Source organism: Rutidosis leptorrhynchoides, chromosome 2 (genome assembly GCF_046630445.1).
Source record: "Rutidosis leptorrhynchoides isolate AG116_Rl617_1_P2 chromosome 2, CSIRO_AGI_Rlap_v1, whole genome shotgun sequence".
NCBI classification, from domain to species: Eukaryota; Viridiplantae; Streptophyta; class Magnoliopsida; order Asterales; family Asteraceae; genus Rutidosis; species Rutidosis leptorrhynchoides.
In genome coordinates, this window is record NC_092334.1 from 1,765,024 (window position 1) to 1,792,048 (window position 27,025).

The window sequence follows — 27,025 nt, forward strand, 5'->3', positions numbered from 1 at the left end:
CTAAAACAATTACAGTCGCAAATTCAAAAATATGTCAAGTAACTGGATCGAATATATCAGAAATACAACAAGGAATTTAATTAAACATTAAACAATTAGTCTAAACTAGTCCAACTCATGTATGTTATGCTATGCTATGCCACCACTACCCTATCATACCAACTATATATATATATATATATATATATATATATATATATATATATATATATATATATATATATATATATATATATATACATTGTCCGATTATAACTACCTATATACGTATATAGATATGCAATTAATGAGTAAAGAGTAACTAATGTTTTTGGAGATTAATCAAGCAGTCACCAGTGACCCCTCGAACCCATTCATCAAACGCTCGGATCTCTTTATCTTCACCAATCATCTGGATGAAGCAATCGTGGCATGTGTTAACGTCAGTAGAGATGGCACTTACATCCACGTTTGCTTTTGGAATATCTTTTTTGTCTATGCTTTCGATACTCGTCTTCACACCATCAATTGCATCCTCAAAGTTTTGTTGGCATTGAGAAAGGCATTCTCGCATTTGCTCTGATGTTTTCGGATCTGCTAAACGCTTCTTCAGCACCGATTTGAACTCGCTGATCTTGTGTTCAATTGCTTGTAGTTGTTTGCTAGCAACTTTTGACCCCTCCTGGTTGTTGTTTGACACCACTAATTTCCTCCTCATTTGTACTCCAATTTCAGGCATCGCCAGTTCAAATAATTCTGCTAGGGACATTGGAGTGTCGTTGCCAGAGGGTGTAGGATTTGGGTTAGAAGTAGTGGTCCGGCTAGGCGTGGGGGTGGTACTAAGGTTAGGGCCCGGAGCAGGGAGTCGGGCTGATTCACAGCATAATCCAACAATCAGGAGGAGAAGGGAAACAATAGTCAATCTTTGGCTTGTAAAGGCCATTATCTCTCTCTAATCTTTGTGTAGTTTGTGATTGTGATTATAATTATGATAAAGTGGTAAAAATTTATATGGATGGACATAGGTTGGGTGGGTGGGTGGGGGTTGTTTCAAAGAGATTGGGAAATCATATATAGTTAGTTATACATAGAGTTTCTATATTTGGAAATTTGATGGTTGAGAGTTTGAGGTTAAGGTTCTTTAACTGATTTCATACCATTAAAAGCAAAAAGTAAATGTGTAGAATAATCAATTTTATTTTATTTGAACTTACGGTCAACGTGATGGATCAAGACTTTATTAACTTAATAAAAATTAAAATAACAAAATTCATGACTAGTGTCAACCTGACCCAATTTGACACCACAAATACCCTCCACTATCTACATGTACATCAACTTTATTACCTAGTAGAACCACAAATGGAAAATTGTCTGGATCTGAACGGCTCGCATGCAACACGTTTGTTAGGCATTTTAATTTTCAAAACCAATCCAGCACTACTACAGATGAAGCCATAATATTTATGGTTCAAAAGGGGTAATTTTAGTATTGGTCAAAAGGAGCTTAGAAGTAGTTCTTAGTTTGAATGAGTCAACCTGCAAAAACTCTCATGTTTATTGTTTACAAAATTAGTTAGCTGTCTTGTTGATTATGATTCTATGAACAATACAATACCACAACTGTTGAGAAAATAATATAAAATAATAAAGTCAAACTTGGTTGGAGAGTATAAAAGGCAAGACGGATCAGCAAGGATTCTCCTCATCATTTCCGTATTTAGCAGTTCAACAGCTCATCTCTCAATGGTTCAAACGGCTATGAATCACAATTGAATCCCTGCCATATTTAGATAGAGGCTCCATTCCAAATTTACTTTCTTGTAATAGTATAAATAGGTGCTCTTTGTAAACATTATGTACCAATTCAAATACAACTTATTCAGTTATACGATCAATACTTGTTTATTCATTTTTCATTCTTATTATGGTATCAGAGCAGGCTTGCTGATCCAGAGATCAAAGCAACCTTTTTTGCATCAATCATTTACCAAGTTAGAGGGCCATCATGTCAGACGACGATAGCCACTCTCGACATTCATACGAGACAGGTAACAGTAAGACAAATAATGATCTTTCTGCCCAATTAGCACAGTTTTTAAAAAACAACCTTAATGTTCAGACTCAATCAAAACTCTCAGATAGTTTGAAAATTAATTTAAGCTTAACACGCCAGAATTATGCATTATGGGCACGGATGATGAAGGTGGCTATTGGTGGAAAATCCAAGAGCCTCCTAAAACATCTAACCACTGATCCTCCTGATGCCAACGATGAACAATATGATCAATGGGAACAGGAGGATCTCATCGTCTTTTCTTGGCTCATACAAAATATTGAACCAAGCATAGCAAGCAACTTAACAGAATTTCCTACTGCAAAAAAACTTTGGGATGCTCTTATTACCACTTACATCAGTGGTAAAGACAAGCTTCAAAATTTTACACTTCACGTTAAAGCAAACGAAATAAAACAATCCAACAAGTCTGTTGAAGACTTGTGGATCAGTTTACAAGGGATCTGGGGTGAAATCGATAGAAGAGACCCCAATCCCATAAAATGCTCAGTGGACATCAATATTTACAACAAAATTCGTTCTGAGCAAAAATTATTTCAATTTTTAAATGCACTTGACCATAGACACGATAACCTTAAACGAGAAGTGCTAAGATGGGATCCATTACCTACGGCCGAAGAGGCCTACGCTGCTGTTAGAAAAGAAAACGCCCATCAATCCATATTTGGTACGACTCCAGAAGTTCCTAACCATCAGGGGATTGCAAGTGGTCTCATAGCTGCTAAACCAAACACCAAGGTATTTGGGTTGAGTTCAAAGGGACAACGGTCAGATTCTTCACGATCATCATCCCGTGTTAATAAAGATAATTTGTTGTGCTCGAAATGTGGTAAAACTCGCCATACGAAAGACCAATGCTTCGAAATCGTTGGTTACCCTGAGTGGTGGAACGACGGTCATAAGAAAGGCAAAGCAGCGGTAGCAACAACCACAGTGGCGGCGGCCGGAGACAACCCGGAGACTACCATCGACGGCGCCACCATAGATGGTAATTGCAACAATGACGGCATAGGGTTTGGTGGAATAGCATCGAGCAGTAGTGACCAAACAGGTATCAAATCCTCAAAAACTCATCTTTTTAATTTTTCTAGGCCCAAAACCGTCCAGCCCATATCTAAATTATTTAGGATTAATAAGCCCGTTTATACTAAACCCACTTGTCCTAAATCTAACGTGCCTAAGCCCACCTTTAAAACTATTAGCTCTAATCCCATTGAATTTTACAAGTACGAAGTACCTAAGTTTAAAATAAATAAACCTTTACAAAATAAGTCATCTCAGTTAAATTTTATTAGTAAAAATATTAAAAATCCTATTTAAAAAAATAATATATCATACGCTAATACGGTAACAAATAAAATAAAAAATAATGAATGGATTTTTGATTGTGGTGCCACGGACACCATGACTTTTGATAAAACCGACATTTGTTTAGATTCAAAACCAAACAAAAAACAAATTCAAACTGCAAATGGAGGGGTTATTAATGTTAGAGGAGGGGGAACGGTTGAAATCTCACCAACCTTAAAACTAAAAAATTGTCTTTACGTCCCGACCCTATCTCATAAGTTATTATCTGTTAGTCATGTAACCAAAGAACTTAATTGCATTGTCTTAATGCATCCAACGTTCTGTATCTTACAGGACGTAAGGACGGGAGAGATAATTGGGCGTGGTACTGAGCGGGATGGGTTATACTACGTTGATGAAGTTACCCGGACAGTACTGTGTTGCTAGCACATGGTTCATCTGATAGAGAAACTTGGCTATGGCACATGAGGCTCGGTCATCCCTCTGCTAGTTATTTAAGTATTTTATTTCCAAAATTGTTTTCATCAAATAAATCGTTGCAATGTGAAACTTGTATTCTGGCGAAAAGTCACCAAAACACGTTTAAACCAAGTGAAACAAAGACTGAACGTCCGTTTGCTTTAATTCATTCTGATGTATGGGGTCCAGCGAAAGTTAATGGGGGGCACAATTTTCGTTATTTCTTACTTTTTATTGATGATTGCACTCGAATGACATGGACATATTTATTATCCAATAAATTTGAAGTCTTTCAAAAATTCTCTATGTTTTGTACAATGATCCAAACACAAATTAACTCTAAAATTCAAATTCTAAGATCCGATAACGGAGGAGAATTTGTAAACAACCAAATGAAACAATTTTGTCAGGAAAAAGGAATTATTCATCAAACCACTTGCCCTCACACACCCCAACAAAACGGGGTTGCGGAGAGAAAGAATCGCATTCTCTTAGAAATAACACGTGCTTTAATAATTGATTCAAAAGTTCCAAGGTCCTTATGGCTGGAAGCACTTGCTACGACAACTTATCTGGTTAACAGACTCCCAACTAGGGCCCTTGAAATTAAAAACCCTCTTCAAGTGTTAACAAAATTTTTTAGACCCCCATCCAACCTGACTCTCAGACCTCGGGTATTTGGGTGTTCTGTATTTGTCCACATTCCTAAGACCGAACGAACTAAACTTGATCCTTGTGCTGAGAAATGCGTTTTTGTTGGCTATGGGGTCAACCAAAAGGGGTATAGATGTTATAGTCCTAGGAAAAGGCATATGTTCACTACCATGAACTGTGATTTTCTTGAGACTGAATACTTTTACACTACCCACCACACGAGTCAGGGGGAGACTAACCCTAACGACGCCGTGAGTTAGCTAGAATTTCCTTCGTCAGAAGAAATTAGTCACAGTATTAAGTCACCATGTGAAACACCAACTACCAGTACAACTGTCGATTATCCTCAAAGCGACATAAAAGGTACTCAGGAAAATATTGACACTTCTGAAATTAAAACTACTAACCTTGATGATGTTGACTCGAGTGAGGATAATATTTCAGCACAGGAAAATTCGAACCAGACAAACATCTCAGGTGAAAATGAAACTAATGTTGTTGAATCGAATGAACCAGAACAACAACAACCCGAACAATATGTTCTTCCTCCAAGAAAAAACAGAGGAGTACCACCAAAACGGTACGATCCAGAAAAAGAAGCAATCAGATCTAGATATCCAATGACGAATATTGCTACAGGAAAACTATCAGAAGAAGCCCAAAACTTCACTTCCGCATTATACTCTGAAAATATACCAACTTCGGTAGATGAAGCCCTAAAATCTAGAAACTGGAAACAAGCTATGGATACCGAGATAGAAGCATATATTAAAGAAGAATGAGACTTGGGTAAAGTGTGTCATACCACAACAAAAGAAACCGGTTGGGTGTCGTTGGGTGTTTTCCATAAAACACAAACCAGACGGAACTATCGAACGATACAAAGCCCGACTAGTTGCAAAAGGGTATACTCAAACTTATGGGATTGATTACTCGGAGACCTTCTCACCAGTGGCCAAGATTGATACTATAAGAGTTCTCTTCTCCATCGTAGCAAATAAAGATTGGCCTCTTCACCAACTTGATGTGAAAAATGCCTTTCTTCACGGAGAGCTTAAAGAAGAAGTATACATGGAAGCACCTCCTGGATTCGCAACAAGCTTTAAAGAAAGGGAAGTTTGTCGACTTAAAAAATCTTTATATGGGGTAAAACAATCCCCACGGGCATGGTTTGGGAGATTTACCTTAGCAATGAAAAAATATGATTTTAAACAAAGCAACTCAGATCATACTCTTTTTATCAAACAAAGAAATAATTTAATAACCTGCTTAATTATCTATGTTGACGACATGATAATTACAGGAAACGAAGAAGATGAAATTTCAAAGCTAAAAACAAACTTATCAAATGAATTTGAAATGAAAGACTTGGGCAGACTTAAATATTTCTTGGGGATTGAAGTTTTACGACCGCAACAGGGAATTTTTATTTGTCAAAAGAAATATATCCTTGACCTACTTGCTGAAACAGGGATGATAGACTGCAAACCGGTTGAGACTCCTATGATCCCGAACCAAAGACTATATATTGAAGAAGATGCTAAGCAAGCTGACCGAGTACAATATCAAAAGATTGTGGGAAAACTAATTTATCTCACACATACTCGACCAGACATCGCACATGCAGTAGGAGTTGTGAGTCAATTCATGCACCAACCCCAACATCATCACATGGAAGCAGTATGGAGAATCCTCAAGTATCTAAAAGGAACTGCTGGACATGGAGTCCTCTTCAAACCAAATAGACATCTAAACACCCAGATATTCACAGATGCAGGGTGGGGAGGAGAAAAAAGCGACAGAAGATCAGTATCAGGATACTTCACCCTATTCGGGGGAAACCTAGTCACTTGGAGAAGCAAGAAACAAAAGGTTATCGCTCTCTCAAGTGCCGAAGCAGAGTTTAGAGGGATCACTCGAGGAGTAACTGAAGCCCTATGGATACGAAAACTTTTAACGGAGATTGGTTTCCCTCCAAGAGACGCAATCAAAATCATGTGTGATAATGAAGCAGCAATCAGAATATCAGAGAACCCGGTTCAACATGATCGAACAAAACACATAGAAATTGACAGACACTTTATCAAAGAAAAATTAGAAGCAGAAATTATATCTCTACCTTTTGTAAGATCCGAAGATCAACTGGCAGACATTCTTACTAAGTCTGTTAACGGGAGATTCTTCAAAGAGGTTCTCGTCAAGTTAAATGTCGGGAATCCTACTATTTAACTTGAGGGGGAGTGTTGAGAAAATAATATAAAATAATAAAGTCAAACTTGGTTGGAGAGTATAAAAGGCAAGACGGATCAGCAGGGATTCTCCTCATCATTTCCGTATTTAGCAGATCACAACAGCTCATCCCTCAATGGTTCAAACGGCTATGAATCACAATTGAATCCCTGCCATATTTAGATAGAGGCTCCATTCCAAATTTACTTTCTTGTAATAGTATAAATAGGTGCTCTTTGTAAACATTATGTACCAATTCAAATACAACTTATTCAGTTATACGATCAATACTTGTTTATTCATTTTTCATTCGTATTATAACAACAATTTGCATGCATTAAAAGTAGACTTAAGGAGGCTTGTAACCAATTTGACCCGTTTCCCTTTTAACTGTTTCCTGAATGACCTGTTCCCCTTTTAACTATTTCCTTGATGACCCGTTTGACATGGAAAAAAAAACATACATCGATTAAATAAAATAGACACTTCCGACTCTAAAGCATATGTTAAAGAATGTTTAGCTCATTAGTAATGGATAACAATCATTATATATTATAGATATGAGTAAATATATTAAGGATACACTTTTTGGCCATCTCCTTACCTCCTAAACTTTGATAGACATAATGCAAAATCGCTTTTATAGCTTGTTTAAATAAATGAACATCTGTTAAGACTTGACTCTATTTCAAGGAAACAAATATTGTATTTCATACATTTCACATTAAGAAACAAGTTTGATGAACAGTACAATCTTCAAATATAGTTAGCAACGTGAAATCTGGCTCTCAATAAACACTCTGTCCCTTCGCTTGCATAGGTCATACGTGTAGTGAAACCTTTGAGTTAGAATTCGATTCCAACACTCTGTAATGGTTTAAAGATGTTACCGCAGTACCTATGTATGAAGTTTTAGTGATTAATCAATTTATTTATTTTTTATTTAGTATATCTGTATCTATAGCACAGAGCTTTGTTGCATATACAATTTGGGTTTTTCAATATCAATACCCTAAATAAAACAGAGCTTTGTTGCATATACAGACCTTTTTATTATTAAGATTGCTGAATATTAGCTAGTTGGAAGAATGCCCCTTTGTTGTTCTTGAGCTGATTATAAGTTCCTTGTTCCACGACTTTTCCTTGTGATAGAAATGCAATCGAGTCAAGGTTACGAATGGTGTTCAATCTATGTTCCACCACAACTGTTGTCCTTCCCACCATTATCTGATCCAACGCCTCTTGCACAACTTGTTCCGACTGGACATCTAGCGCGCTTGTAACCTCGTCCAGTAGTAATATTATTGGGTCCCAAATGATGGCTCTAGCAATTGCGATTCGCTGTTTTTGTCCTCCTGATAGTTGTACATCTCGTTCACCACATTCCGTGTCGTATCCATCTTTAAGTGACCTGTAGACCATGAAATAATAAACATGCTACAATTTTCATTTTGTGGCATTAACGAAAATTATTAGCAACATGTACAAGACTAGCATACTTACGAGATGAAAGTATGAGCGTTTGCAGCTTTAGCAGCCTCGGTGAGCTCGTTTTCGGAAGCATCTTGCTTCCCGGAAAGGATATTCTCACGTATGGTGTCGGAATATAGCACAGGCTCTTGGCTAACGAGCGCCATATGTTTTCTGTCCCATTCTATGTTGAGCATTTGTATGTCTACATGATCTACCATCACTGTTCCTCTATCGGCATCATAAAATCTTTGGATCAGCGCGATTATGGTGGACTTCCCGCATCAGCTTTTACCGACTAACCCAATGCTAGTTCCGGGCTCCACTTTTAAACAAAATTCTCGAAGGATCGGGGTGTCTGGTCTTCCTGGATAAGCAAAATCCACTTGCTTTAGCTCTATTCCACCACTTAGTCTTTCCAACTTCATTCCTGTGCTTCTGCAGTTTTCGTTGAAATGTCCCGTTCTTATTGATTAAAAACATTCCATATTAATTGATTTCGTTGCGAGGTTTTGACCTCTATATGAGACGTTTTTCAAAGACTGCATTCATTTTAAAACAAACCATAACCTTTATTTCATCAATAAAGGTTTTAAAAAAAAAACTTTACGTAGATTATCAAATAATGATAATCTAAAATATCCTGTTTACACACGACCATTACATAATGGTTTACAATACAAATATGTTACAACAAGATAAGTTTCTTGAATGCAGTTTTTACACAATATCATACAAGCATGGGCTCCAAATCTCGTCCTTATTTAAGTATGCGACAGCAGAAGCTCTTAATAATCACCTGCGAATAAACATGCTTAAAACGTCAACAAAAATGTTGGTGAGTTATAGGTTTAACCTATATATATCAAATCATAATAATAGACCACAAGATTTCATATTTCAATACACATCCCATACATAGAGATAAAAATCATTCATATGGTGAACACCTGGTAACCGACATTAACAAGATACATATATAAGAATATCCCCATCATTCCGGGACACCCTTCGGATATGATATAAATTTCGAAGTACTAAAGCATCCGGTACTTTGGATGGGGTTTGTTAGGCCCAATAGATCTATCTTTAGGATTCACGTCAATTAGGGTGTCTGTTCCCTAATTCTTAGATTACCAGACTTAATAAAAAGGGGCATATTCGATTTCGATAATTCAACCATAGAATGTAGTTTCACGTACTTGTGTCTATTTTGTAAATCATTTATAAAACCTGCATGTATTCTCATCCCAAAAATATTAGATTTTAAAAGTGGGACTATAACTCACTTTCACAGATTTTTACTTCGTCGGGAAGTAAGATTTGGCCACTGGTTGATTCACGAACCTATAACAATATATACATATATATCAAAGTATGTTCAAAATATATTTACAACACTTTTAATATATTTTGATGTTTTAAGTTTATTAAGTCAGCTGTCCTCGTTAGTAACCTACAACTAGTTGTCCACAGTTAGATGTACAGAAATAAATCGATAAATATTATCTTGAATCAATCCACGACCCAGTGTATACGTATCTCAGTATTGATCACAACTCAAACTATATATATTTTGGAATCAACCTCAACCCTGTATAGCTAACTCCAACATTCACATATAGAGTGTCTATGGTTGTTCCGAAATATATATAGATGTGTCGACATGATAGGTCGAAATATTGTATACATGTCTATGGTATCTCAAGATTACATAATATACAATACAAGTTGATTAAGTTATGGTTGGAATAGATTTGTTACCAATTTTCACGTAGATAAAATGAGAAAAATTATCCAATCTTGTTTTACCCATAACTTCTTCATTTTAAATCCGTTTTGAGTGAATCAAATTGATATGGTTTCATATTGAACTCTATTTTATGAATCTAAACAGAAAAAGTATAGTTTTATAGTCGGAAAAATAAGTTACAAGTCGTTTTTGTAAAGGTAGTCATTTCAGTCGAAAGAACGAAGTCTAGATGACCATTTTAGAAAACATACTTCCACTTTGAGTTTAACCATAATTTTTGGATATAGTATCATGTTCATAATAAAAACCATTTTCTCAGAATAACAACTTTTAAATCAAAGTTTATCATAGTTTTTAATTAACTAACCCAAAACAGCCCGCGGTGTTACTACGACGGCGTAAATTCGGTTTTACGGTGTTTTTCGTGTTTCCAGGTTTTAAATCATTAAGTTAGCATATCATATAGATATAGAACATATGTTTAGTTGATTTTAAAAGTCAATTTAGAAGGATTAATTTTTGTTTGCGAACAAGTTTAGAATTAACTAAACTATGTTCCAGTGATTACAAGTTTAAACCTTCGAATAAGATAGCTTTATATGTATGAATAGAATGATGTTATGAACATTATTACTACCTTAAGTTCCTTGGATAAACCTACTGGAAAAGAGAAAAAATGGATCTAGCTTCAACGGATCTTTGGATGGCTCGAAGTTCTTGAAGCAGAATCATGACACGAAAACAAGTTCAAGTAAGATCATCACTTGAAATAAGATTGTTATAGTTATAGAAATTGAACCAAAGTTTGAATATGATTATTACCTTGTATTAGAATGATAACCTACTGTAAGAAACAAAGATTTCTTGAGGTTGGATGATCACCTTACAAGATTGGAAGTGAGCTAGCAAACTTAAAAGTATTCTTGATTTTATGTAACTAGAACTTGTAGAATTTATGAAGAACACTTAGAACTTGAAGATAGAACTTGAGAGAGATCAATTAGATGAAGAAAATTGAAGAATGAAAGTGTTTGTAGGTGTTTTTGGTCGTTGGTGTATGGATTAGATATAAAGGATATGTAATTTTGTTTTCATGTAAATAAGTCATGAATGATTACTCATATTTTTGTAATTTTATGAGATATTTCATGCTAGTTGCCAAATAATGGTTCCCACATGTGTTAGGTGACTCACATGGGCTGCTAAGAGCTGATTATTGGAGTGTATATACCAATAGTACATACATCTAAAAGCTGTGTATTGTACGAGTACGAATACGGGTGCATACTAGTAGAATTGTTGATGAAACTGAACGAGGATGTAATTGTAAGCATTTTTGTTAAGTAGAAGTATTTTGATAAGTGTATTGAAGTCTTTCAAAAGTGTATAAATACATATTATAACACTACATGTATATACATTTTAACTGAGTCGTTAAGTCATCGTTAGTCGTTACATGTAAGTGTTGTTTTGAAACCTTTAGGTTAACGATCTTGTTAAATGTTGTTAACCCAATGTTTATAATATCAAATGAGATTTTAAATTATTATATTATCATGATATTATCATGTATGAATATCTCTTAATATGATATGTATACATTAAATGTCTTTACAACGATAATCGTTACATATATGTCTCGTCTAAAAATCATTAAGCTAGTAGTCTTGTTTTTACATATGTAGTTCATTATTAATATACTTAATGATATGTTTACTTATCATAGTATCATGTTAACTATATATATATATCCATATATATGTCATCATATAGTTTTTACAAGTTTTAACGTTCGTGAATCACCGGTCAACTTGGGTGGTCAATTGTCTATATGAAACATATTTCAATTAATCAAGTCTTAACAAGTTTGATTGCTTAACATGTTGGAAACATTTAATCATGTAAATATCAATCTCAATTAATATATATAAACATGGAAAAGTTCGGGTCACTACAGTACCTACCCGTTAAATAAATTTCGTCCCGAAATTTTAAGCAGTTGGAGGTGTTGACGTATCTTCTGGAAATAAATGCGGGTATTTCTTCTTCATTTGATCTTCACGCTCCCAGGTGAACTCAGTTCCTCTACAAGCATTCCATCGAACCTTAACAATCGGTATCTTGTTTTGTTTAAGTCTCTTAACCTCACGATCCATTATTTCGATGGGTTCTTCAATGAATTGAAGTTTTTCATTGATTTGGATTTCGTCTAACGGAATAGTGAGATCTTCTTTAGCAAAATATTTCTTCAAATTCGAGACGTGGAAAGTGTTATGTACAGCCGCGAGTTGTTGAGGTAACTCAAGTCGGTAAGCTACTGGTCCGACACGATCAATAATCTTGAATGGTCCAATATACCTTGGATTTAATTTCCCTCGTTTACCAAATCGAACAACGCCTTTCCAAGGTGCAACTTTAAGCATGACCATCTCTCCAATTTCAAATTCTATATCTTTTCTTTTAATGTCAGCGTAGCTCTTTTGTCGACTTTGGGCGGTTTTCAACCGTTGTTGAATTTGGATGATCTTCTCGGTAGTTTCTTGTATAATCTCCGGACCCGTAATCTGTCTATCCCCCACTTCACTCCAACAAATCGGAGACCTGCACTTTCTACCATAAAGTGCTTCAAACGGCGCCATCTCAATGCTTGAATGGTAGCTGTTGTTGTAGGAAAATTCTGCTAACGGTAGATGTCGATCCCAACTGTTTCTGAAATCAATAACACATGCTCGTAGCATGTCTTCAAGCGTTTGTATCGTCCTTTCGCTCTGCCCATCAGTTTGTGGATGATAGGCAGTACTCATGTCTAGACGAGTTCCTAATGCTTGCTGTAATGTCTGCCAGAATCTTGAAATAAATCTGCCATCCCTATCAGAGATAATAGAGATTGGTATTCCATGTCTGGAGACGACTTCCTTCAAATACAGTTGTGCTAACTTCTCCATCTTGTCATCTTCTCTTATTGGCAGGAAGTGTGCTGATTTGGTGAGACGATCAACTATTACCCAAATAGTATCAAAACCACTTGCAGTCCTTGGCAATTTAGTGATGAAATCCATGGTAATGTTTTCCCATTTCCATTCCGGGATTTCGGGTTGTTGAAGTAGACCTGATGGTTTCTGATGCTCAGCTTTGACCTTAGAACACGTCAAACATTCTCCTACGTATTTAGCAACATCGGCTTTCATACCCGGCCACCAAAAATGTTTCTTGAGATCCTTGTACATCTTCCCCGTTCCAGGATGTATTGAGTATCTGGTTTTATGAGCTTCTCTAAGTACCATTTCTCTCATATCTCCAAATTTTGGTACCCAAATCCTTTCAGCCCTATACCGGGTTCCGTCTTCCCGAATATTAAGATGCTTCTTCGATCCTTTGGGTATTTCATCCTTTAAATTTCCCTCTTTTAAAACTCCTTGTTGTGCCTCCTTTATTTGAGTAGTAAGGTTATTATGAATCATTATATTCATAGATTTTACACGAATGGGTTCTCTGTCCTTCCTGCTCAAGGCATCGGCTACCACATTTGCCTTCCCCGGGTGGTAACGAATCTCAAAGTCGTAATCATTCAACAATTCAATCCACCTACGCTGCCTCATATTCCGTTATTTCTGATTAAATATATGTTGAAGACTTTTGTGGTCGGTATATATAATACTTTTGACTCCATATAAGTAGTGCCTCCAAGTCTTTAATGCAAAAACAACCGCGCCTAATTCCAAATCATGCGTCGTATAATTTTGTTCGTGAATCTTCAATTGTCTAGAAGCATAAGCAATCACCTTCGTTCGTTGCATTAATACACAACCGAGACCTTGCTTTGATGCGTCACAATAAATCACAAAATCATCATTCCCTTCAGGCAATGACAATATAGGTGCCGTAGTTAGCTTTTTCTTCAATAACTGAAACGCTTTCTCTTGTTCATCATTCCATTCAAATTTCTTCCCTTTATGCGTTAATGCAGTAAAGGGTTTTGCTATTCTGGAAAAGTCTTGGATGAACCTTCTGTAGTAACCAGCTAGTCCTAAAAACTGGCGTATGTGTTTCGGAGTTTTCGGGGTTTCCCACTTTTTGACAGTTTCTATCTTTGCCGGATCCACCTTAATACCTTCTTTGTTCACTATGTGACCGAGGAATTGAACTTCTTCCAACCAAAATGCACACTTTGAAAACTTAGCGTACAATTCTTCCTTCCTCAATACTTCTAACACCTTTCTCAAATGTTCACCGTGTTCTTGGTCATTCTTTGAGTAAATAAGTATGTCATCAATGAAAACAATGACAAACTTGTCAAGGTATGGTCCACACACTCAGTTCATAAGGTCCATGAACACAGCTGGTGCATTAGTTAAACCAAACGGCATGACCATAAACTCGTAATGACCGTAACGTGTTCTGAAGGCAGTCTTTGGAATATCATCTTCTTTCTCCCGCATTTGATGATACCCGGAACGTAAGTCAATCTTTGAATAAACAGACGAGCATTGTAGTTGATCAAATAAGTCATCGATTCTCGGTAGTGGGTAGCGGTTCTTGATGGTAAGTTTGTTCAACTCTCGGTAGTCGATACACAACCTGAATGTACCATCTTTCTTCTTGACAAACAAAACAGGAGCTCCCCACGGTGATGTGCTTGGTCGAATGAAACCACGCTCTAAAAGTTCTTGTAATTGGCTTTGCAGTTCTTTCATCTCGCTGGGTGCGAGTCTGTAAGGAGCACGAGCTATTGGTGCAGCTCCTGGTACAAGATCTATTTGAAATTCAACGGATCGATGTGGGGGTAATCCCGGTAATTCTTTCATAAATACATTGGGAAATTCTTTTGCAATGGGAACATAATTGATGCTCTTTTCTTCAGTTTGTACTTTCTCGACGTGTGCTAGAACAGCATAGCAACCTTTTCTTATTAGTTTTTGTGCCTTCAAATTACTAATAAGATGTAGCTTCGTGTTGCCCTTTTCTCCGTACACCATTTAGGGTTCTCCTTCTTCTCGTACAATGCGAATTGCATTTTTATAACATACGATCTCTGCTTTCACCTTCTTCAGCCAGTCCATGCCAACTATTACATCAAAACTCCCTAACTCTACTGGTATCAAATCAATCTTAAATATTTCGCTACCCAGTTTAATTTCTCGATTCCGGCATATATTATCTGCTGAAATTAATTACCGTTTGCTAATTCGAGTAAAAATTTACTATCCAACGGCATCAATGGACAACTTAATTTAGCACAAAAATCTCTACTCATATAGCTTCTATCCGCACCCGAATCAAATAAAACGTAAGCTGATTTATTGTCAATAAGAAACGTACCCGTAACAAGCTCCGGGTCTTCCTGTGCCTCTGCCGCATTAATATTGAAAACTCTTCCGCGGCCTTGTCCATTCGTGTTCTCCTGGTTCGGGCAATTTCTAATAATGTTGCCCAGTTTTCCACATTTATAACAAACTACATTGGCATAACTTGCTCTGACACTACTTGCTCCGCCATTACTCGTTCCGACACTATTTGTTCCTTTCGTTCTGTTAACCCCTGGTCCGTAGACCTCACACTTCACCGCGCTATGACCATTTCTTTTACACTTGTTGCAAAATTTGGTGAAGAACCCCGAGTGATACTTTTCACACCTTTGGCATAGCTGCTTCTGATTGTTGTTGTTGTTGCGGTTGTTATTGTTGTTGGGATGATTGTTGTTGTTGTTGTTGTTGTTGTTGTTGTTGTTGTTGTTGTTGTTGTTGTTGTTGTTGTTGTTGTTGTTGTTGTTGTTGTTGTTGTTGGGCCGTTTGTTGTAGTTGCGATTGATGTTGCGATTGTTGGGATAATTGTTGCGATTATTATTGTAATTGCTGTTGTTGTTGTATTGGTGATTCTTAACACCGTTTTCCTCCCACTTTCTTTTGACTTGCTTCACATTGGCCTCTTCAGCCGTCTGTTCTTTAATTCTTTCCTCAATCTGGTTCACTAGTTTGTGAGCCATTCTACATGCCTGTTGTATGGAGGCAGGCTCGTGTGAACTTATATCTTCTTGGATTCTTTTCGGTAATCCTTTCACAAACGCGTCGATCTTCTCTTCCTCATCTTCGAATGCTCCCGGACACAATAGGCACAATTCTGTGAATCGTCTTTCGTACGTGGTAATATCAAATCCTTAGGTTCGTAACCCTCTAAGTTCTGTCTTGAGCTTATTGACCTCGGTTCTGGGACGGTACTTTTCGTTCATCAAGTGCTTGAATGGTGACCACGGTAGTGCGTACGCATCGTCTTGTCCCACTTGCTCTAGATAGGTATTCCACCATGTTAACGCAGAACCTGTGAAGGTATGCGTAGCGTACTTCACTTTGTCCTCTTCAGTACACTTACTTATGGCAAACACCGATTCGACCTTCTCGGTCCACCGTTTCAATCCGATCGGTCCTTCGGTTCCATCAAATTCCAAAGGTTTGCAGGCAGTGAATTCTTTGTAGGTGCATCCTACACGATTTCCTGTACTGCTAGATCCAAGGTTATTGTTGGTATGTAGCGCAGCCTGTACTGCGGCTATGTTTGAAGCTAGAAAAGTACGGAATTCCTCTTCATTCATATTCACGGTGTGTTGAGTAGTCGGTGCCATTTCCTTCAAAATAGTCAAATAGAACAAGTTAATCATACAGAATATTAAGAGTAGTTAATAGTATTTCGTAGCATAATATGAACTCATTTATAAAAGCTTTTTCTTCATATTAGCGTTTTATAAGTTTAAATTCGGGTAGTACCTACCCGTTAAGTTCATACTTAGTAGCTAATATACAATTCAACTACTACAATTCTATATGAAAAGCTGATTATAATAATATTTCGCGTTCAAACTTTTACACAATATTTTACAAACTTACAATACCGCTTATTTTACATATAGCATGAAATATAGCACACAATAAATTTGATACAAGATGGTTGTGAAGATAATTCTAGCTAGCACACAAGTCGTTCAGCAAAGGCAATAAAGACACGTAATTCATACGTCCAGAAACAAGTCATGCATTCTGGTTTTACTAGGATTACTTCCCATCCTTGGTCTTGTGGAACATAACCGTTATGGCCGTTGATAAGACAGCGTGTTGTAACGTCGTCAAAGGGACGAGGGTTACGTAATGTCTAACAGTCCCGTAACAATCTAAAAACCTCATTTCTTACCCCAATTACCGACTCCGTCACTTGTGGGAACGTTTTGTTTAATAGTTGTAGCCCGATGTTCTTGTTCTCACTTTGGTGAGAAGCGAACATTACTAATCCGTAAGCATAACATGCTTCTTTATGTTGCATGTTAGCCGCTTTTTCTAAATCACGAAGTCCAATATTCGGATATATTGAGTCAAAATAATTTCTTAACCCATTGTGTAAAATAGCATTTGGGTTCCCCGCAATATATGCGTCAAAGTAAACACATCGTAACTTATGGATTTCCCAATGTGATATCCCCCATCATTCGAACGAAAGCCTTTTATAAACTAAGGCATTCTTGGAACGTTCTTCGAATGTCTTACAAACTGATCTCGCCTTAAATAGTTGTGCCGAAGAATTCTGACCGACTCTAGACAAGATTTCATCAATCATGTCTCCGGGTAGGTCTCTTAAAATATTGGGTTGTCTATCCATTTTGTGTTTTTATACTGTAAAATAGACAAGTGTTAGATTCATAAAAAAAATACTTATTAATACAAGCAATTTTTACATATATCATAAAGTATAAGCACACTATATTACATATATTACACCACACGAATACAACTATCTTATTCCGACTCGCTTGTTTCTTCTTCTTCGGTTTTGGTTCGTTTTGCCAAGTTTCTAGGGATATATGATGTTCCCCTAATACGAGCCGTCGTTTTCCACATTGGTTTAGAAAAACCTGGTGGTTTAGAGGTTCCCGAGTCATTGTTACAACTTAAGGACTTCGGGGGTTGACGATACATATAAAGTTCATCGGGGTTGGAATTAGATTTCTCTATTTTTATGCCCTTTCCCTTATTATTTTCTTTTGCCTTTTTAAATTCAGTTGGGATAATTTCTATAACATCATCGGAATTCTCGTCGGAATCCGATTCATCGGAGAATTGGCAATCCTCCCAATATTTTGCTTCCTTGGCGGAAACACCATTGACCATAATTAAACTTGGTCGGTTGGTTGAGGATTTTCTTTTACTTAACCGTTTTATTATTTCCCCCACCGGTTCTATTTCTTCATCCGGTTCCGATTCTTCTTCCGGTTCCGATTCTTCTTCCGGTTCCGACTCTTCTTCCGGTTCCTCTTCGAGAACTTGTGAATCAGTCCACGAATCATTCCAATTTACATTTGACTCTTCATTATTATTAGGTGAGTCAATGGGACTTGTTCTAGAGGTAGACATCTATCACATAATATCAAACGCGTTAAGAGATTAATATATCACATAATATATACATGTTAATAATATATAGTTTCCAACAAAAATGTTAAGCAATCATTTTTAAAGAAAACACAGTCGAAGTCCAGACTCACTAATGCATCCTAACAAACTCGATAAGACACACTAATTCAAATTTTCTGGTTCTCTAAGACCAACGCTCGGATACCAACTGAAATGTCCCGTTCTTATTGATTAAAAACGTTCCATATTAATTGATTTCGTTGCGAGGTTTTGACCTCTATATGAGACGTTTTTCAAAGACTGCATTCATTTTAAAACAAACCATAACCTTTATTTCATCAATAAAGGTTTAAAAAAAACTTTACGTAGATTATCAAATAATGATAATCTAAAATATCCTGTTTACACACGACCATTACATAATGGTTTACAATACAAATATGTTACAACAAAATAAGTTTCTTGAATGCAGTTTTTACACAATATCATACAAGCATGGACTCCAAATCTCATCCTTATTTAAGTATGCGACAGCGGAAGCTCTTAATAATCACCTGAGAATAAACATGCTTAAAACGTCAACAAAAATGTTGGTGAGTTATAGGTTTAACCTATATATATCAAATCATAATAATAGACCACAAGATTTCATATTTCAATACACATCCCATACATAGAGATAAAAATCATTCATATGGTGAACACCTGGTAACCGACATTAACAAGATACATATATAAGAATATCCCCATCATTCCGGGACACCCTTCGGATATGATATAAATTTCGAAGTACTAAAGCATCCGGTACTTTGGATGGGGTTTGTTAGGCCCAATAGATCTATCTTTAGGATTCGCGTCAATTAGGGTGTCTGTTCCCTAATTCTTAGATTACCAGACTTAATAAAAAGGGGCATATTCGATTTCGATAATTCAACCATAGAATGTAGTTTCACGTACTTGTGTCTATTTTGTAAATCATTTCTAAAACCTGCATGTATTCTCATCCCAAAAATATTAGATTTTAAAAGTGGGACTATAACTCACTTTCACAGATTTTTACTTCGTCGGGAAGTAAGACTTGGCCACTGGTTGATTCACGAACCTATAACAATATATACATATATATCAAAGTATGTTCAAAATATATTTACAACACTTTTAATATATTTTGATGTTTTAAGTTTATTAAGTCAGCTGTCCTCGTTAGTAACCTACAACTAGTTGTCCACAGTTAGATGTACAGAAATAAATTGATAAATATTATCTTGAATCAATCCACGACCCAGTGTATACGTATCTCAGTATTGATCACAACTCAAACTATATATATTTTGGAATCAACCTCAACCCTGTATAGCTAACTCCAACATTCACATATAGATTGTCTATGGTTGTTCCGAAATATATATAGATGTGTCGACATGATAGGTCGAAACATTGTATACGTGTCTATGGTATCTCAAGATTACATAATATACAATACAAGTTGATTAAGTTATGGTTGGAATAGATTTGTTACCAATTTTCACGTAGCTAAAATGAGAAAAATTATCCAATCTTGTTTTACCCATAACTTCTTCATTTTAAATCCGTTTTGAGTGAATCAAATTGATATGGTTTCATATTGAACTCTATTTTATGAATCTAAACAGAAAAAGTATAGGTTTATAGTCGGAAAAATAAGTTACAAGTCGTTTTTGTAAAGGTAGTCATTTCAGTCGAAAGAACGAAGTCTAGATGACCATTTTAGAAAACATACTTCCACTTTGAGTTTAACCATAATTTTTGGATATAGTTTCATGTTCATAATAAAAACCATTTTCTCAGAATAACAACTTTTAAATCAAAGTTTATCATAGTTTTTAATTAACTAACCCAAAACAGCCCGCGGTGTTACTACGACGGCGTAAATCCGGTTTTACGGTGTTTTTCGTGTTTCCAGGTTTTAATTCATTAAGTTAGCATATCATATAGATATAAAACATGTGATTAGTTGATTTTAAAAGTCAATTTAGAAGGATTAACTTTTGTTTGCGAACAAGTTTAGAATTAACTAAACTATGTTCCAGTGATTACAAGTTTAAACCTTCGAATAAGATAGCTTTATATGTATGAATCGAATGATGTTATGAACATCATTACTACCTTAAGTTCCTTGGATAAACCTACTAGAAAAGAGAAAAAATGGATCTAGCTTCAACGGATCCTTGGATGGCTCGAAGTTCTTGAAGCAGAATCATGACACGAAAACAAGTTCAAGTAAGATCATTACTTGAAATAAGATTGTTATAGTTATAGAAATTGAACCAAAGTTTGAATATGATTATTACCTTGTATTAGAATGATAACCTACTGTAAGAAACAAATATTTCTTGAGGTTGGATGATCACCTTACAAGATTGGAAGTGAGCTAGCAAACTTGAAAGTATTCTTGATTTGATGTAACTAGAACTTGTAGAATTTATGAAGAACACTTAGAACTTGAAGATAGAACTTGAGAGAGATCAATTAGATGAAGAAAATTGAAGAATGAAAGTGTTTGTAGGTGTTTTTGGTCGTTGGTGTATGGATTAGATATAAAGGATATGTAATTTTGTTTTCATGTAAATAAGTCATGAATGATTACTCATATTTTTGTAATTTTATGAGATATTTCATGCTAGTTGCCAAATGATGGTTCCCACATGTGTTAGGTGACTCACATGGGATACTAAGAGCTGATCATTGGAGTGTATATACCAATAGTACATACATCTAAAAGCTGTGTATTGTACGAGTACGAATACGGGTGCATACGAGTAGAATTGTTGATGAAACTGAACGAGGATGTAATTGTAAGCATTTTTGTTAAGTAGAAGTATTTTGATAAGTGTATTGAAGTCTTTCAAAAGTGCATAAATACATATTAAAACACTACATGTATATACATTTTAACTGAGTCGTTAAGTCATCATTAGTCGTTACATGTAAGTGTTGTTTTAAAACCTTTAGGTTAACGATCTTGTTAAATGTTGTTAACCCAATGTTTATAATATCAAATGAGATTTTAAATTATTATATTATCATGATATTATCATGTATGAATATCTCTTAATATGATATGTATACATTAAATGTCTTTACAACGATAATCGTTACATATATGTCTCGTCTAAAAATCATTAAGTTAGTAGTCTTGTTTTTACATATGTAGTTCATTGTTAATATACTTAATGATATGTTTACTTATCATAGTATCATGTTAACTATATATATATATATATCCATATATATGTCATCATATAGTTTTTACAGGTTTTAACGTTCGTGAATCACCGGTCAACTTGGGTGGTCAATTGTCTATATGAAACATATTTCAATTAATCAAGTCTTAACAAGTTTGATTGCTTAACATGTTGGAAACATTTAATTATGTAAATATCAATCTCAATTAATATATATAAACATGGAAAAGTTCGGGTCACTACATTCGTCCTATAAAATAAAAATGTATGGTAATGGTAATGGTAATTTATCTCAAACAAAAGGTGTTCGACGAAGGTATCAAAAAAGAGATTTATTATTTTGTTGTTACTTACGCACGAGAAAAATGATTGACGATCAAGAATGGAGAAGATAGAAGCAACTGCAGTGGAGCCCTTGGCTAAATCAGATGTCATACTACCGGCTTGAGCTATAACATTTCCAGTACTGATCAATATGAATAAAGTCTTGAACATGTCACCGGCTGATATCTCCCCAGAATTGACTAGCCTTCCACCGTACCAAAAATCCAATGCCCATAAGATATAAGTTAGCCCTTGAGCCAAACCGATTCCCACCCCAGCTAACCATGCTTTTTTATTTGCTGTCCTTTTAGGCCCATCTTGAGCCTTATCAAAAATCTGTAAAACCATCTCTGAACAATTAAACGACGTCACAATTCTATGATTATAAACTGCCTCAACCGCAATCTGAGTGCTTTCATTCTGATACTTTATGAAGCTGCCCAACATCATTGACAATAACACTTTTCTTGCATATAAACAAAGAATCGTAATGGGTTGAACCGCTATCATGACAAGTGCCAGCTTCCAAGCCACAACAAGACCCATAATCATAGCGATCAGGACACCTGAGCACGTTTGAATTAACAGTGACATCCGGTCAGCCACAAGTGACTTGGCCATCGAAGCCTCGGTACTAAGCCTCGAACACAGAGCGCCACTAGCATTACATTCGTCATCAAACCAAGCCGGTTCAAAACTTAATATTTTTTCGAGCATCTTTAATCTTATCCTCTTTGTTAGCTGTTCACCCATGTATGCGAAATTGTAATGCTGTATAAGGTTCACAATAATTGAAATGATAGAAAGTGAGCAGAAGTTTAGTGAATAGGTTGTTATACGAGATTTCACTTGTTCGTGATTTGGTACAAAAAAGGCTGAAAGCATTCCACCGATAGTCAATGCATAAGTCGGTTGTACAGCTCCAAAACATGCTGCCGCAAGGCTGCCAATCAACCCATGTTTCCATTCTGGTGAGTTTAACAAAAGGAGTCGAGAAATTGAAGGTGGTGGGGTGTGGTTTGATGATGAAATATAAATAGATTGTGGGTCACTCAATGGAGTTGGTGAATCGAACATTGCTGGGCTTGATTCCGAAGCACCCTTTTTCTCTAGTGTTGTATTAAACTCATGCTCGTTTGATGAACTATGTTGCCACTGATGTTTCACTAATCGAGCATAGCGACCGTTGTCTGTGTTTATTAGATCGTTGTGTGAACCTTGTTCAATAACGGAACCATCACTCATGACTGCAATCATATCTGCATTTCGTATTGTATCAAGCCTGTGTGCAATCACCTATAAAGTAAGGTCAATTATCAAGATTGAATGAACAGTCAATATGTGCATTCCATACCATTTATTTAAATATGAGAAGTTTTTAGGGTAATTTGTTAAGTCACCAATGTTGTTCTTCCCATTGAAGCTTGATTGAGTGCAGTTTGAACATGTTGTTCTGATTCTGAGTCGAGTGCACTTGTAGCTTCGTCAAGAAGTAGAATCAGGGGGTTTTTGATGATGGCTCTAGCAATCGCGATCCTTTGCTTTTGGCCACCAGATAGAAGTGCTCCTCTTTCCCCAACCTTCCAAATCAAGAGACTCGTAAAGTAAGTCGAGGTAAGTAGATTTGGTAAGATGGGATAGTAGCACGTTATGTTATCCTCGAAATTAATTAAGGTACATTATTATTATTAGTGAGCAATAGTGGTGTGCATTGATTGTTGACTTTAGGTTGTTTAGAAGTTAAAAAGTGTACCTTGGTTTCGTATCCCTCTGGAAGTAGTTTGATGAAACTATGAGCATTGGCATCCGCTGCAGCAGCGATTACTTCCTCCATGGTTGCATCAAGCTTTCCGAACATAATATTTTCTTTTATCAATGTTCCAAAGAGTGCGTGTTCTTGACTAACGAGTCCCATTTACGACCTCAACCATTTCAACTCTAGTTTTTTGATATCAAACCCGTCGACACGGATACTCCCCTGATCTGCATTGTAAAACCTTTAAACTAACGCGATAGCTGTCGATTTACCGCTTCCACTTGCTCCTACAAGCGCAACGGTGCTGCCTGCTTCAACTTTGAGACTAAAGTCTTTGAGAATAACGTTGTTAGGTCTAGAAGGTTAAGTGAACTCAATGTTGTCAAATTCAATGTTTTCATGGATGGCGTCGGGAGGTATTAATCCGTTGATGTCAAGAATATCAACGTTTGGGATTCGGTCAATCCTCTTGAAATTTTTTGACATGGCTACTGATGCGTCTGTGAAGTGATTTAGTTCTGGTAATGCCATTCCAAGAGCTCTAGAATTGAAGAAACTAACGCCATACTTGTAAGTGAAGCTGAAAGCTATACCCGGCAATCAAGACCCATACACTAAAAATTGGATCCATTGGGTCAATCATTTGGGTCCATTTAGTCTTGAGAAAGCAAAGGGAATGGGTCCAATATGGACCCATCTTTAGTCCTTGAATATGTTAGAAGGTCCATCGAGCCCATTGAAACCCATTTCTAACCCATTATATGAAAATATTGAAAAAAATGAAAAAATTAAAAATTTAGAAAATAAACAAGTTAAAAAAAAATTTAAAAATTATTTTTTTTAAAGAGTAAACTTATTTTAAAAAAAGTAATATTTTTTTTAAATAGAATTTTTTAAAAAATGGGTCTCGACCCGACCCAACCCAACCCGCCAGGACCCGACCCGTTTGGCCCATTTTAATTTTGAGACCCATTCGACCCATGACTCATTTTGACCCATACCCATTTGGGTTTTAACCCAAAACCATTTGGGTCTCGACCCAACCCGACCCGTTTGCCATGCTTATTGAAAACGTACTAGAGTAAGCAAGATGGTACTGTGGTCGGGCTGGTTGATATAGTAACATGTCAATTAGATTAGTTAAAACTTAAAAGTCAGTAATAAATATCCAGAGAAACAAAAAGTATGTTTAAGTGATTAGAAAGAAGATATATGGGGGTTGGCTTACAATCCAGCCGTGATGAAAGCTATGCCACTGGCGTGAATCCTTGCTCCAGTCTCTTGTTTATACATAACCTGATGACTACCATACCAAGCAATCAATGCCCATATTGCAAAAGAAAGTCCGTTAGTCCCCACGGCAAGACCTTTCACGAAACCTTTCTTCTAACCTATTTTTGTTGTTCGATCCAAGATTGTTGATTAGTTATTTACAATTGTCTTCTCCGCAGTGAAGGCGTAGACTATCTTAATGGAAGCAAGAGCTTGTTCCACCAAAATGTTTGCCTTACTATATTCATGAAACGACTTGTTGGACAAGTGTACAAGGTATTTTCCATATATAAGCCTAGGAATAATAAGAAGGATTAAAGTCGGTAAAGCTACCAATGACAATCTCCATGAGAAGTATATGCAGAATGCTAGTCCTGATACAAACATTGATGCGTACATCAAGAATTTTGGCACCTGACCAAACAAAACAAACATGCATCAAAATAGGATAGTTGTTCTTTGTCACCAAGTATTTGTTGTTGGTTCTAATATAGAGTATTTGTTGTGAACACATCAATTCAATTATTATAATTATGATATATATTTAAATAAACTAGCAACGAGCAGAAACAAACCCCAAGAGGACGTGGAAGTGTTTTGCAAGCAACCTAATATAAAACCTAAACTCTAAGTCTACTCTCACTCACAAACCATGACATAGTTACAGACACCTTAGTACTATCATATTAGCACTTGCTCCCTAGATATTGAAGAAAGACCGAACTCATATCATCCATTACATATTTCTTCAAAATGACTGGACATACTATATTATTTAATTCAAACAATAACATTCTAATTAAGTTTTTTTTTTCTTTTCATGACAACATATATTATACTAAAAAAGTATAACACTTTTACTAAGATTTGTTGACCAAATTAAAATATACACAAATGGTTAATAATCAAATGAAGAATATTTACATGAAGTCAACTATAATACCACAACATATTCCCACAAAGTAAACTGGTAGAACAAAAGAAAAAGGTAATTTGACCATGGACCAAATTAAGAAGACCTCTCAAGCTTGTAGATAATTTCCTGACCATTGACCAAAAAAATTAAATACATAAACATACAGATGGAGAGCAATTATTAACATATTGATTGAATGCGGTTGTACGTAAATATTAATTACCTTTTCGCTAAGGACTTGTTGTAAGAGGGCTATGTCGCTGGAAATGCTATTGATGATTTCTGAAGTAGTTGCCTCTTGTGAATCAAAAAAACCAACTTCTTGTCTCAAAATAGCCTCCAAATACTTGTATCGTATCTTTAATACTTTTCGTTCACTAATTTTACTCCAACAATACCCTTCTGTAATAAATTCAGTCAATTCCAATTCCAATAAAAAACAAAAAAAAAATAATCATACATAAACATATACATATATTCAATGATTGGGACAGAAGTACGTGTACCCATAAATGCCAACACCATCACCCCCAATCCGATGTACACCACAGATAAGCAGCAATGATTAATCATAATTGAATAACACAAATTAAGAAAACCGAATTAGACAATAAAATCCAACTCTTGTTAATTACAACAACAAAAAAGCGTACTGTTGTACTATTGCTTTACAGTAATATTTTTGTTTAGTGCGACAAATGTATGTCATACATTTGCAAAACATGCATACACATGACCTGGATTGAAAAAAAGAAAAGAAAAAAAATAGAAAAAGAAAAACAATCATGATGATTACCTACCTACGTACCTTATCAATCTCATTCATGAAGTTATGATCAGCTGAGTTGGTTTGATTATGAGGTTTGGTGCCATAATAACCCAATCTATTGAATAATCGACTAACATAAACCAAGAGAACATTCATAGACATTCCATCCCCCATGGCTCCAATTGTGCCCAATACTATCAGCACTTTATCAAACCAAGTAGCATATCGGAATATAACACCCCCTCCCCACCCCCCACCCCCCCCCCCCCCCCAAACTATCATCCACTTCTTCTGATTCTTCTTCTCTTCATCTTTCTCCAGCTGATCACTATTCTCTGCCAAATTCATCCGGACGTTTTATTACAGCTACGTATATCTTCAATTCTTAATTACAAGTTAGAGCGTACACCAGCTGGCTGGTAAGACACAACACCACCCT

General features: G+C 36.0%; 1 protein-coding gene and 1 pseudogene across 1 annotated transcript; both read right to left on the reverse strand.

The window, feature by feature from the left end:
• Positions 1–223: 223 nt before the first annotated feature.
• Positions 224–3,075, reverse strand: LOC139890479 (uncharacterized). Its single transcript, XM_071873355.1, has 2 exons — positions 2,664–3,075; positions 224–1,759 (listed from the first exon to the last, which is right to left on the reverse strand). Exon 2 carries the CDS (start codon positions 920–922, stop codon positions 302–304), a length of 621 nt encoding a protein of 206 aa, XP_071729456.1. The 5' UTR covers positions 923–1,759; positions 2,664–3,075; the 3' UTR covers positions 224–301.
• A 4,690-nt stretch (positions 3,076–7,765) lies between these two features.
• The window catches only part of LOC139894262 (putative ABC transporter B family member 8), a 99,978-nt pseudogene continuing 80,718 nt past the window's right edge, over positions 7,766–27,025 (reverse strand).